Here is a 14,653-nt window from a genome sequence, read left to right as displayed (position 1 = left end):
CGCATGTAAAGTGCATTTATGTAAAGTTTAGGAAGACAAAAGTGAATGTTTGTTGCAGAAATTAAATTATGTTGAGAATACCCGGTAGGGTGTATGGGAGACTGGTGAATGACCGAGAAGGTGCAGTGTGGATTAATAAGAGGTACAGCATGTGGGGGGACCAGGTCTGTAAATAACTTTTGAGATACAGTGCATTAAGTACTTGCAGTGAATTAAACGTGGAAATCATGGGGATGGAAAGTGCATGATGGTATGAAGAAAACCTCATGAAATGTGTTACAAATATATTGAGTAAATGGAATGCCATGAGGAGAGGAATGCTGACCAAGAGTGTAGGATGTGTGTGCAAATAGGAAAGGAGGAAGGTACTGGTTCCTGGGTCCACATCCCCAATGTGATGCAACTGTGATTTTATAATGTTTATGATGGATGGTGAAGGAGGTGTAGAACAGTTCTTAGAGCAAACACCTGCTCTATAAAATGATGGAGGTGGGTGAGGCACGGGAGATGAATCATTTGCTATTTACAAATGACATGACTGTGGTGGAAGACTCCAGAAGCTGGTAACAAGTTTTGCATTGTATGAAAGAGGATAAGTCTGAGAGTAACTATGAACAAAAGCAAGGTAATGAGATCCAGCAGGGGGATGAAAAGAGAAAGTGTGGAAAAAATGAAAGTACATGAACCTGGAAAAAAGTGGAAAGCTTTAAATAGATGGGAGAAGTCATGACAATGGATGGAACCATAGCTAAACAGTCAAGGAGTGGAAGAGGGGGCTATGGTCCTGAGCATATTTAGGACCAGATAGAAGTCAGTCAGTCAGTCTGGAGAAAGATTGTTATCTTTAATATAAAAATAGTCCCAACAGTGTTGAATACAATATGGATGAGAGTTGAAATAAATAAGGATGATATGCTAAGAGGCACTGATTAAACAAAGTCAGGCAAAGCTAAATGTACAGGTGTATGCCCAGTTTGACAGGGGGGTCAATGAAGGCATGCTGAAATGATATGAACACAGGAAGAGGATAAGCAGAGAAAAAACTGAGATTTGTCAAAAATGAAGAAAGCAAAGGGGAGGGGAAGACTATATAGATGATAGGATGGAATGGAGGTGGTTCTGGGATATTGGGGCCTCAATATTCTGGAGGGCAAGATGCATGCACGAGAATTCATTAAATCATTATGGTATATGGAGGGGTTAACATTTTGGAATGAGGTTGAATCAGGCCATATGATGTGGTCATGGTAAACCACAGAATAGCCCGTGAGCTTAGCTGTAGATGAAGGCTCTGGTTTCAGTGGATAATACATAAATACAGTGAGGAAGTGAGGATGTTTGCACATGAAACCATTTTCAGTTCGTTCCTGATGTTACCCTGTTAATGTGGGAGATGCTATTAGGTATAAAGTTAATAAAAATATAAAGCCTTAAGTTTATTTTTTGAATGCATCTTACTTGTCCAAGATATATTAGTGTAATAGCATACCACCAGAACCAGAGAAGAATGAAGTTCTCTGTTAGTATGGACAGACAGACTTGTTGATTGAGGGTAGCTTCAATTCAATTCTAGAACTCAAAAGGGAAATGCATTGTTGCTTGTGTGCTCTGGCTCTTGACAATTTGAAAGTATAGTGCTCAGTTACAATTATTTTTAGAGAGATTTGCTCTATAATGGAATGTAGCTTAAAGGTAATGCTAGCTGCATTTTGTTGTAACATACTGCAGTTTATGCAAGTAATATTCCAGCTGCTGTTCTCCTCCTTCCCCATCAGTAGGAATCTTACTAATCGCCTCAGACCCTAGTTACAAAGTGTGCAAAAGTTTTGTTTCCCGAAACACATCCATATTCTGAAAGTTTTTTTAAATCAACAGATCAACTTTTGGTAACAGTCAGACAAGGTGAAGAAATTTCCAATAACAATGAAGCAAAAATAGATCAAGTGATGGGACAATAAGGCAAAAACCAATAAAAGATTCAAATAACAGTAATTCTACGAAAAGATAAAGTCCCTCCCAATAAGCATGAATAGGAAATCTTATGAAGCCATCTGTATGTATAGTGACAAAACCATTTTCTTTGAAAAAAGATTTTTTTCAAGTACTCACTGCTCCTCCTTGGTATCTTTGCCCTCCTCTGGATCTGGTGAAGGAACTGGTGCTGAATAGGAGGCAAGATGTTGACTTTAGTGAGTACCAACTTTAATGATGGATCTGTACTTCTTTATTTCATAAAAATTATCAATTTTATATAAAACCTTATATTTCATAAATACAATCAGCAATGGTTTATATATAGATATGTGATCAAGCATTCATGCACTACATCAGCAAATATGCAGTTTTTACAATAGTAGATACATCATGAGAGGATAAGAGGGTATGACAAACAGTCCATTTAACATTTATTAAAATTCTTATTGGTCTACTTAAAATTACATGGGTAAAAACACTGAATACATTTCTATGAAACAGGTTTTGACTGACCACAACAATGATCAATACGGCAAATTGTACAGTTTTTGATCTGAACATTTATCCCATCACTTATACATTTCATTTTCAAAGGCAGTAGCTTGTGGTTCAATTACATCAATAATCTCTAGGGCACACTCTAAGCTTAAACGACCCTTTGAAATTCTTTGGACCAAAAAGCAAGCCAGCATTTTGTCAATAAATCCGTTATAAGAATTTTATAACCACACATCTTATAAATATGCTGACTGCGAGTTACTCTTAAGTGCCCCAATACTTCCATTACAATGCATATTTATTACATACTGTAATGAGTAGTTTTTGCAATCTAATAGATACAAATGTGAAATTATTTACAATAAAAAACTGTGACCAATACGACATAGTTTTACTGAAATTTGTTCGTCAAATCTGGTTAAAAACTGATAAGGCAAACTGCCATACCATAACACGAGGATGAGGGACTAGACCATCCTTGTCTAATTGTATGGGCACACAACACAGCCAAGGCAGGGGACAGCAAGGAAGCACACAGGCTAGGAAGAATGGTATAGGAGGAGACATATATCCCAGAGTTCAACCAATGCCAAATATGCCCTGCTGTCAGCCTAACCATAAGATGTCTTGTGAACAGCATACTACAGAAAACTCTTTGGCCTTCTGTCTAAACAACTGGTTAATTATCTATAGCTGTACATCATTGGTTGAGCTGAGAAAGACCTGGAGCAATGTCACGAGGCCTCAAGTAATTTCAAGTAACAAGTAAAGCTATGTGTGACCTGTGATGTCTAAAATGGAATGATTGAAACAGCACACATTCAGCAATGAGGACTGACAACATTAAAGATCTTAAGCTAATCAGTGATAGTGTACATCCATCACAATTCAGTGTATAAATATAACACACTCTTCAAACATACTAATTAGTAGCCACCCATAAAACTGTATCACATGTCCCTAGAAGTTTTACACCCTTTCTAAGGCACAATAACCAAAAGCTGTACAGCGACTATTTCATGCATGTCAATTAGGCTAAATCACCTGAGTTGTTGCGAATGAAAGAAGCCCAACTATAATTCATGAACATAATGCTATACACCAACTAGTTAACGTGATTTGGTAGTAACACCACCCAGAGACATTAAGCAGGGTGATTAATGTTAGACTTTCATTCCCTCCATAAAATATACACACACACACAACTGATTTGAAGCCTGTGCTATCACTAATTTCCTGAATGAGTCAGAGCCCTCAACTATCAAGAATCTGTGCACTGATTTTTCTCATAGTATCAAATCAACATTCTCTTTAACTTGGTTCAGATCTAAATTCCTGTTCACACATCAGTATTCTTTTTTTCATTGTTGATCCCTTCTACATGTGTTTGTTCCAAGTTTCCATTGCCATTAGCCACTGTGTTGTCAGTCTTGCCGTTGACTTGATCTGTAGAGGCCTTTACAGCATCGTTGGCTGTGCCATGATCAGTTTCGTTGCGCTCTGGGTCTTGGATGTGGGCTTTACTCTCGGCACGCGAGGCTGTGACAGACCGGGCCAATGGTTAGTCAGGCAAGTGCTGGGCAAAGGTTGTTGGAAAAGGGGTGTATATGTACCACCCAAAATGCTTTCAATATGCATTTTAATTCAGTTTCATCAGTCTACTGTATGCATTCGAAGAGGAGGATACGTGACAAAGGATTTGAAGTTTTACACAAGTATGAATTTTTTTTTCAAGTGGATATTCTTCAAAATTAAATAGCAAAATACTGTATCAATTCAAGGGCAACCTTTACCTTCAAATGGCAGACTGATACGACATTAACAAAAATATATCACATGAATATATTGCAGCCAAGCCTTTTACCCAAGCCATACATGTAACTTAAGAATGTGACTTAACTTGCAAAAATGTAGAGTACCCAAAATATTGAAATAACAGAAAAATTGTGAGTGGCAGCAAGTGCTAGGCAAGTACAGTTTAATAGGCTAGTAGTTTAAAGGAACACATTATCAAATGAATACCTGTAATTTAGCAAATTAAAGGCTACACAAGTCTTTGCAAATGAAAACAAAGGTTAAACAATAATACTAAGTGCATGTTTCTTTCACCCTGCACCAAATATTCCCATCAAGTCCACAGAAGATTAGAGTAACCCATGCATTGTTGAAAGATTAGCCAGCATTTTTAGTAGACATTTCTTCCTACATTTATGAAAATTCCTTACCCTTGAAGATTTACAGGTTTAAAATGAATATCAGGACAGTGAAGTAAGGAGTAATTTAAGCCAATGTCTTGCCAGCCAAAACACTTGCCTCTCTCTGTCCAAACTCTTGACCAAGGCAAAAGCCAGATCCAAATTAGACGAGTCATTTCTCATGTTAAGAGTGGGATACCTGTCATCTACATTTCAGGTACTTTCAAAGAAGATATTCTCATGATGTATCTACTAACTTTGTCTGCACATTGGAAATTTATTTTCATGCATAACATGCAAGTGGTTTGGCTCAAACAGTTTTACATATCTGACATTATTCCATGATAGTGTTGTACATTGAAGGTTGATAACTATAACCGCAAATTTTCTTATGAATAGTTAAAAACCAAGAAGGATGCTACTTTCAAGTCCAAACCACATTACAGGAAGAATCAAAACAAAGGAATAAAACTTTTTTTTGAAGAAACTGAAATCATTAGAATATATGAATGGGGCACCATCTTCAAGCTTATTACAACTATTATCCCAAGTTACATGACATGCTTAAGAGTCCAATACTAATAGCAATAACAAAGATCTCTTGTACTATCAACACATGCACGTTCAAATATACATGGTTTTCACTAATCATTAACACAGAGCAGAAAGCACACTGCATCATTCTCAAAACATAAGATACCAAAAGCCAGACTGCACTCATACACTACTGGTAAAAACATGAAAGATACATTGGTGAGTCATTTCTTAGAATTTCTCCTAAAATTGAAAATGCAGTAAAACCCTGCCAATCCATATCTACAAAGTGATCAACTGATCATGCTACCAATCATTGTTATCTATCTTGTCAATAAAGGGTCTATTTGGTCATGGCTTTATCATGGCATGAATATATCAGAAAACCTACAGCCCTATATTTAAGTAAACTATAGTGCATCTAAATCAAGATGATCATAAAGACCAAGAGACCATGAATTTCATTAGCTTAAAAACATGTATATGTACAGCTCATCGTTTTTAGCTCCATTACCTGGGTATGTTATTGTATACTCGTCCAAAAAAACTAATTGGTAATTACTCAGATTTACAAATCAAGAGACCTGACAATGTGACAACCAAGTGCTGCATGAATATGTGAAATGGGTTTATCATGTTTCACAAAAGATTGAAATGCCAATACCCCAGAAAAAATATTTTCTTACTGTTCATTGGAAAATACATCTTACCATGACAACTGCTGAACATTATAGAGCTACAAGCTGTAAATCAATAATTTTGAACAGTCAATGATAACTGCTACTGATAATCTTCTCTATTCAAAGACTTAGGAGATCTTTAAAGCAAGAAAGGGTTATTTGGCAGTTCTGGTTATATCCACCAAATACACTCGTTATTGCAACTTGTCAGTAATAATATGCATCATTAAAGTCGTTACATCGTTAATCTAAATCACCGGTGAGCCTTTTCCTCTTTCCCTCCCAGCCACTAATATCACACTCAAATAACACCCCTTGGATTTTTCTTTTAAACCAAGATGATAAGGGATAAGGAAGTGTTTTGTATACCTAGGAGTGGACATGGAAGCATGGAAGTGAGCCATAGGGTGGGGGAGGGGGAGAAGGTTCTACGAGTGAAGAACATGTGGAGAAAGAATTATCTGGGAGAGCAAAAAAGGGAATGTTTGCCAGAATAGTAGTTCCAACAATATTATATGGCTGTAAAGCATGGGCTATTGATAGGGTTGTGCAGAAGTGGATGGACATATTGGAAATTAAACCTTTAAGGACAATGTGTGGTGCGAGGTGGTGTGATAGTGTCAATAATGAAAGGGTGAGAGAGAGCTGTGGGAATAAAAAAAAATGTGATCGAGCAAACAGGTGTGTCAGAATGGTTTAGACATATGGAGAGAATGAGCAAGGAGAGGTAGACGAACAAAAAGACTGAACCATCCACTCAAAAACTCTTACATAAATGCACACAACATATATATTTATTTATTTTGCTTTGTCGCTGTCTCCCGCATTTGTGAGGCAGCGCAAGGAAACAGACGAAAGAAATGGCCCAACCCACCCCCATACACATGTATATACATACACGTCCCCACACACAAATATACATACCCATACATCTCAATGTACACATATATACACACACAGACATGCATATATACACATGCACACAATTCACACACTGCCTTCATTCATTCATTCCCATCGCCACCTTGCCACACATGGAATAACATCCCCCTCCCCCCTCATGTGTGCAAGGTAGAGCTAGGAAAGGACAACAAAGGTCCCATTCGTTCACACTCAGTCTCTAGCTGTCATGCAATAATGCCCGAAACCACAGCTCCCTTTCTGCATCCAGGCCCCACAGAACTTTCCATGGTTTACCCCACACACTTCACATGTCCTGATTCAACCCATTGACAGCACATTGACCCCGGTATACCACATCGATCCAATTCACTCTATTCCTTGCCCGCCTTTCACCCTCCTGCATGTTCAGGACCCGATCACACAAAATCTTTTTCACTCCATCTTTCCACCTCTAATTTGGTCTCCCACTTCTCCTCGTTCCCTCCACCTCCAACACATATATCCTCTTGGTCAATCTTTCCTCACTCATTCTCTCCATGTGACCAAACCATTTCAAAACACCCTCTTCTGCTCTCTCAACCACACTCTTCTTATTTCCACACATCTCTCTTACCCTTACATTACTTACTCGATCAAACCACCTCACACCACACATTGTCCTCAAACATCTCATTTCCAGCACATCCACCCTCCTGCACACAACTCTATCCGTAGCCCATGCCTCACAACCATACAACATTGTTGGAACCACCATTCCTTCAAACATACCCATTTTGCTTTCCGAGATAATGTTCTCGACTTCCAAACATTCTTCAAGGCTCCCAGGATTTTTGCCCCCTCCCCCACCCTATGATTCACTTCCGCTTCCACGGTTCCATCCACTGCCAGATCCACTCCCATATATCTAAAACACTTTACTTACTCCAGTTTTTCTCCATTCAAACTTACCTCCCAATTGACTTGACCCCCAACCCTACTGTACCTAATAACCTTGCTCTTATTCACATTTACTCAACTTTCTTCTTTCACACACTTTACCAAACTCAGTCACCAGCTTCTGCAGTTGCATACTTGCCCCTCTTTCCAAAACTCTTGCATTCACCTCCCGAACAACCCCATCCATAAACAAATTAAACAACCATGAAGACATCACACACCCCTGCCGCAAACCTACATTCACTGAGAACCAATCACTTTCCTCTCTTCCTACACGTACACATGCCTTACATCCTCGATAAAAACTTTTCACTGTTTCTAACAACTTGCCTCCCACACCATATATTCTTAGTACCTTCCACAGAGCATCTCTATCAACTCTATTATATGCCTTCACCAGATCCATAAATGCTACATACAAATCCTTTTGCTTTTCTAAGTATTTCTCACATACATTCTTCAAAGCAAACACCTGATCCACACATCCTCTACCACGTCTGAAACCACACTGCTCTTACCCAATCTGATGCTCTGTACATGCCTTCACCCTCTCAATCAATACCCTCCCATATAATTTACCATATTATATATATATATATATATATATGCTTGCCTTAATCTAATCCTGGTACCACTCTGCCCCACAGGAAACAACATCGCAACCCCCTGCATCAGCGAGGTAGCGCCAAGAAAACATAAAAAAGCCACATCTGTTCACACTTGGTCTCTAGCCGTTATGTCTAACGTCCTAAAACCACAGCTCCCTATGAATAATTATTAACTGCTTTTCATACTTCATTGCCTTTTTCCTCAATTAGACAGGAAGCACAAAAGATGGACACAGGCCACATTTGCTCTTATGCATTCCCAAGCTCTTGTGCAAAATGGAGCAAAACCAAAGCTCCCAAACCACAACTAGACCCCACAGACCTTTACATGCTTTACCCCAGATGCTTCAGATACACTGGTTCAATTCACTGACAAGTCGACCCCTATAAAGTACACTTTTCCCATTAATTCAAGCCATGCACACTTTTCACTCTCCTGTATGTTCAATGCTCCAATCAAGAAGTCTTTACGCAATGCTTCCATCTCCATTTGATCTACCCCTTCTTGTTCCCTCTGCTTCTGACACACATATCCTCTTTTTCAAACCTTCTGCTCTCATTCAATTATGTCCAAAACATTTTTGTACACCCTCTTCCGTTTGCTAAACCGCACACTATCAATCATGAAAACTCTCTATTGATCAAACCACCTCATCACATTGTCCTTTAACATTTCATTTCCAAAACCTCCCTCCTCTGCACAAAATCATCTGTAGCCCATTCCTTGCATCCATATGAAATTGCTAGGGTTGCTATACCTTTTACCATACCCACTTTTACCCTCCCAGATAACTATTCCTCTTTCAAGTTATTCTTCAATGTTCCCAGAAACTCGCCCACCCTATGACTCTCTCACTTCTGAGATTCCTTTTGCAGTCATGTTCAATCCCAGGTATCTCAAAACACTTCACTTTCTCCAATTTTTATCCACCAAAACTCACACTCCAACAAACTTGTCCCTCAACCCTGCTATACCAATAAACTTGCATTTACTCATTTATTTCTCATGAAATTAACGAATACATACAAAAATAAAATGACCAAGAAATAAGAATATAATCCTCAAATCAACCTACGAGAAACAATCTTCCAATAACATGACATCACTGTGTTAAGTGCTACACTATTTAAGAGTTAACATTTCTCCTTTGCTGCACCTAGTGCTTTATATAACAGCACAAGCCCCCCCCCCGTCTCTAATACTTCTGAAAATGTGTCTGTTGTTTCATTATGACACTGTGGTTTAAGGTGCCCTTCACTGTCTACATTTCCATTCAGATATGTTTTAACGCAATCAGTTGGGTTACTTCTATATGCCTCCCCAACTTATTTACTCACTAAGATATGCAATAAGTATATTGTATTAAATGTAACAAAAACTGCTGGGACTATGTTAATACATACAGAGACATTCTATAATGATTCATTATCCTCATATTGCCTTACAAACATTGTTGCCGGATTTTTTGTAAATTCCTGTTCCACATAATCATTACCATTTTTGATGATTATCACCTCACTTTTCCTTTGATCATAAAGTTAATGTTGTGAGATTAGTAAAGTACTTCCTAATGTAAACATTCAATAAAATGTTTATCAATTATCAAATAATAGAGTGGAAGAGTACTGGAGGGAGAGAAATGGTGGAAGGCATGCAAGGACAGGGATAGGAGACGACTTTTGTCATGGCTACCCCTTGCTGGGAGTCTCTGGAGGGAACAGGCATCAGAGATTGATAGCTAGATGGATTAATTTGTAAAATTATGTAGAACACAAAAATTGAAGCATTCACATAACATTCATCTACCTGGGAACCTAGGTTTGGTGAAGAGCATAGTACTTGAGTTTTCCAATGTTCATTCCCACTAGTTGTATCAGACCTCTGTATCAAAGATATTCTTTTTTATAACTATTATAGGTCTATAAAAATGAGTAATAAGCACCCAGCATCTAGTGCAGTAGCTGTTATTATTTGTGTTACAGAGGAGGGAGTTTTACACTTGTATCTTAACCTTGAGTATATTCATAATGTCTTTAATCCTATGTATGTATGCACACACACACGTACCCCAGCCTAAGTCTGGAACCCATTTATCAACTAGACCCGAGGGGAGGATGAACACTTGGGTCGAGTGTAGGCTGACTGCCAATAACAGGATCAAAATCCATGTGGGTCCAACCTCTGGTTGGCCAGTGGCGATTTGAAGTCGGTAACATTAACACTACACCAGGAAGGTCCATGGTGCAGTGTACCACAATAAATAAAATGTTATAACACTGGATGACACCCTATCAATAGTAGTAAAGCACTTTATTTTGCCATACGATGGTCGTCTTTAATGTAGTAAAGACAAAACAGCATTTGTAAAGGAATATATCCATGAATATTCCTCAGGAACAAAAACCTCATTTTATAATATCAAATCACTGGTAGACATGGCTTTGTTTAAAGGGCTTTCACTTGGATGAACAATTTTCAGGAACACATTTAGTACATTAAACAAGGAGCCAGTTATAGGACTGCTGATAACTAGACGACTAAATTTTATTAAAAGGGTTAGCTTGCATTTCTGGTCTTTATGCTTTGCATAACTATCAGAGTTCTTGGATATTATCAATGTCTATACTTTAAAAACTATTATTTCCAATCTGCTTGATCCCAACCATGCTGAACTAAAGATATTTCACTACATAATCTGTAATGCAAGACTTTTATTTCAGTCACCTCGAATAGAAATGTACATACTAAAATCAGTTATTAAAAACTCATCAATCCTGAGTCCAATGTTGGCATGGATCAGAAGCCTAAACAATAGAAAAAATGAATTACAAAACTAAATTCAAGCAGCAAAAATGAAAGTGTTAAGCATTATAAGAACTAAAGTGACAAGAATGAGATAAAAAAAAATCAAAATTCATCATGTTAAAATCTTTAGAACAAATTGCGATGATGGACACGCAAGTAAAGAATGCCCTAAATCACTTAATTCTTCTCAAAGTGGACAACACAATTGACAAATGTGTTGAAGGCTTAGAATGAGATGGATTAAAAGAGTGAAGTACACCATGTTATGTAAAAGGCATACCAACAGAAAACTGAAGAATGCGAAATACATCAGGATCGAACTGGATGGAGGAAGCTAACTTGAGAGTTCCTCAACCTAACTAGCATTAGATGAAAAGAATCAATAAATAATTAGTTTTCTACTACAAGGAATTACTAACATTTTTATGTGTATAATATTATTGAAGCCAATGTAAAATTGTTACTATGGTACTTCCATACAGCCTCTGCTCTATGTCTATTTATTATTCTTCCTTTTCAATCGATCTTTATTGATATTTAAAGGTACTATTTGCATAAGAATTATTTTTGAAAATCTCTAGATAAATGAACTGCTAAAAACTTAAAATAAAAATAAAAGTAAAATAAAAGCATATCTGCTCAAAACTTTCATTAAGGTGCCTGACATATGCAGAGGCTGCACTAGTAGCCTAATTATTAAACCTGATCCTTGATAATCTTATCGAACAAAGTGTCTACTGTATACAGATGTAATTTATAGCTACGAGTTTCTTAATACTATTATAAATACTACCATAATATGATAACTACTTTTGGTATGCCTATCATCATAGAATTTTGTACAAGTGCAACATACTTTATCTAAACTTATTATTGAATAAGCAATTACAAAAGAACGTCAATTTTTTCAAGTACATTTTAAGCATTCTGAAAACTTCTAGTTACATCATGTTCGCATCTAAAACAAGCTCACTACAGAACGAAGAAACATGTCGATACAAGCACCGTGTGCAGTAACAATCAAAAAGCCTACATGGTGATGTTACAAATTATAATCATAATAATAAACTGATAAGTAAATAAATAATAAATACAATAATAAAGCACAAATTGCTTGCATTCATTACTAAAGCAGACATACATGAAAAAATACTTTGAGCCAATAGCTCATAGATACTTTACAGTACCAATTTTTACCTCTTCGATGGGCGACGGAATCGTTGGACGGCATGATACGTCATCTTTGAGAGGCTAAAAATATAATTACATCATAGTGCAAAACTTTCGTGATTTCTAATAAATATTCTTATACAGCTCAAGTTGAATATCACTGTAATCAAATATTCCCCTTATGTAATAACCACTTTCATGGATAAGTGTTAATACACAGTCCCTTAAATCTGTAAAGACCATGGTACTGTAACCACTTCATTTCACTCCCTTTCCATGTCCTATGTACTGTACAAGCCCATCCATATACATTTGCTTATCTATTCACTCCAAACTTGATCGCATAAATCTCATACACTTATCCTCCATTTTTTATCCATTAAATGAAACCCAAATTACCATGTCCCTCAACCCTGCTAAACCTAATAACCTTGTTATTATTCACATTTACTCTCAACTTCCTCCTTTCACATAAACTTTGTAAATCTTTAACCAACTAATACAGTTTCTCACTTGAATCTGCTCTGTAACAAACTTCTCCATTTTCTAATCAGTGCTGTATAATCGGGAAAAAACAACTGATTCTTCCCAATCCCTTTCTTCCCCTACAGACTGTAAACTCACAGCTTTCTCCAAGATGGATGGGGTGGTGAGGAAGGTAAAATATTTAAATATATAAAACAGCCATGGTACCATCATACACCAGCCTCAACTTAGAACAACTTGCTCTCTTCCTGCTCATACACATGCCTTATACATTTGATAAATTTTCACCACTTCTAAGGCTTTTCTCCCTTGTCATTTACCCTTAAGACCTTCCACATGACATCTTCACTTGGAAGAAATCATTATTCTTTCTTACTGCTCGTACAAATGCCTTATGCATCTGATATATACTTGTCACCGCTTCTACAAGGAATCTCCATCAACCCTATGAAATGTATTCCTAAATCTATAAATGCTACAAATAAATCAGTAGCAGCACCAGCCCATCCCACAGCCTTTAAGTCTGATATACCTGCCTCCTTTCCTATTCACTATATCAACACTCAAGTCTCTCTAGCAAGCTCTCATCTACTGAACACTATCTGTCAAGTACCTCTCCTAATACCTTACTTCTCTCCATGACCCAATTGTCTCAATGTTCTCACTATTCCCTTTTTTGTATCCATGATTTCCACTCATGATTCCAGTTCAAAGGTTGTGTCTGTTTTTCCAACATCAATACACCTGTTGCATACCTCAAGGACCTCGAGTCTTCAACTTTGATATCTGGCTCAAAGTCCGTCTCACAAATGCCAGTTTTCCTTTGTTTTGTCTAATGCTCCCTAATTCCAGAAATTCTATATCTTTCTTTGAATATTTAAACTAATGCCATGACACACTGGCAACCTCTCACTTGCAAGTCGAGATCCTCTATTTCAAGGATTTCAAAGTTCACCATAGGGAATGGTCAAACTTCTACCACATGGATGGTGGGGAAATGACATCCTCACATTCTCCATTTTCAAAGATCTGGAGCAAATCATCTCTCATCCCACCAATATTCCTGACTGCTGTGACCACTCCTTCTGGATCTGTTTTCACCCCTAATCCTTTGCGGTTAATTACACAATCTCGCCCCTAAATGGTTCATCAGATCACATTCATATAAATGTATCTATTCTAATGGCACCATCCTGTACAGCAGCCCCTTCTAAATCTAAATATTGACACCTCAAAAAAGCCAACTTTCCTTGGGCAAATTACTCTGTGGTGATTCTTGTCTGCCAAATGCATAGCTGAGGTTACTGTTGCAAGAATGAAAGCTTTTTAATTCCCTCTTTCTTCTAGATGACCTCTTCTTCCAATCCTGCTCTGAGGCTAATAAGGAAGAGTGATAACCTCTCCTCATCATTCAGTGATAGGTGCATCTAGTCTAACAAAAAGCATTGCTAGCAACTTGTCTACCATTCCTTCACTTTTCTGTTAATCTGATTATACTATAGCTTTCTCTCTCTGTCCCAAAGACAAAGCATCTCTCTTTGGTTCCCATTTCTCCTCTAACTACCTTGGATGACCAACATTCCTTCAACACAATATTGTTGTCTCACTAATCCTATGCCCCTTCCCATAATCTCTTTTAGAACACCAGCAAGGCTTATGGTCCTTGTGGCATCCATTCCCATGTACTGAAAGTGTGTGCCTCTGAACTTTCACTTGTGCTTGCTTGTTTCCTGTTTAAAAACCAGAACTATTCTTTCTTGGAGGTTTCTTTCTTTCATACTATTTGCCATTTCCCGCATTAGCGAGGTATGTAATGGTATATCCCATTCCTATTGCTCTGAAATGTACCATTTCCAAAGTCTT

At 37.5% G+C, this 14,653-nt stretch overlaps 1 protein-coding gene across 19 annotated transcripts in view; it reads right to left on the bottom strand.

Annotated features, from left to right (window-relative positions):
• Positions 1 to 14,653, bottom strand: part of Fas3 (fasciclin 3) — a 167,728-nt gene that overhangs the window by 38,802 nt on the left and 114,273 nt on the right. For 17 of the 19 annotated variants that reach the window (XM_071680698.1, XM_071680821.1, XM_071680620.1 and 14 more), the window contains one exon: positions 2,110 to 2,161. In XM_071680698.1, coding sequence (XP_071536799.1) covers positions 2,110 to 2,161 — 52 coding nt within the window. Of the gene's footprint in view, positions 1 to 2,109; positions 2,162 to 2,392; positions 4,012 to 14,653 lie in introns of those variants that run through there. The other 2 variants (XM_071680906.1, XM_071681415.1) reach the window with 1 other exon arrangement.

This window comes from Panulirus ornatus, chromosome 1, assembly GCF_036320965.1.
Source record: "Panulirus ornatus isolate Po-2019 chromosome 1, ASM3632096v1, whole genome shotgun sequence".
In the NCBI taxonomy this organism is placed as follows: Eukaryota; Metazoa; Arthropoda; class Malacostraca; order Decapoda; family Palinuridae; genus Panulirus; species Panulirus ornatus.
The sequence above is the reverse complement of the archived record's forward strand: the minus strand, read 5'-3'. Positions and strand labels throughout refer to the sequence as shown.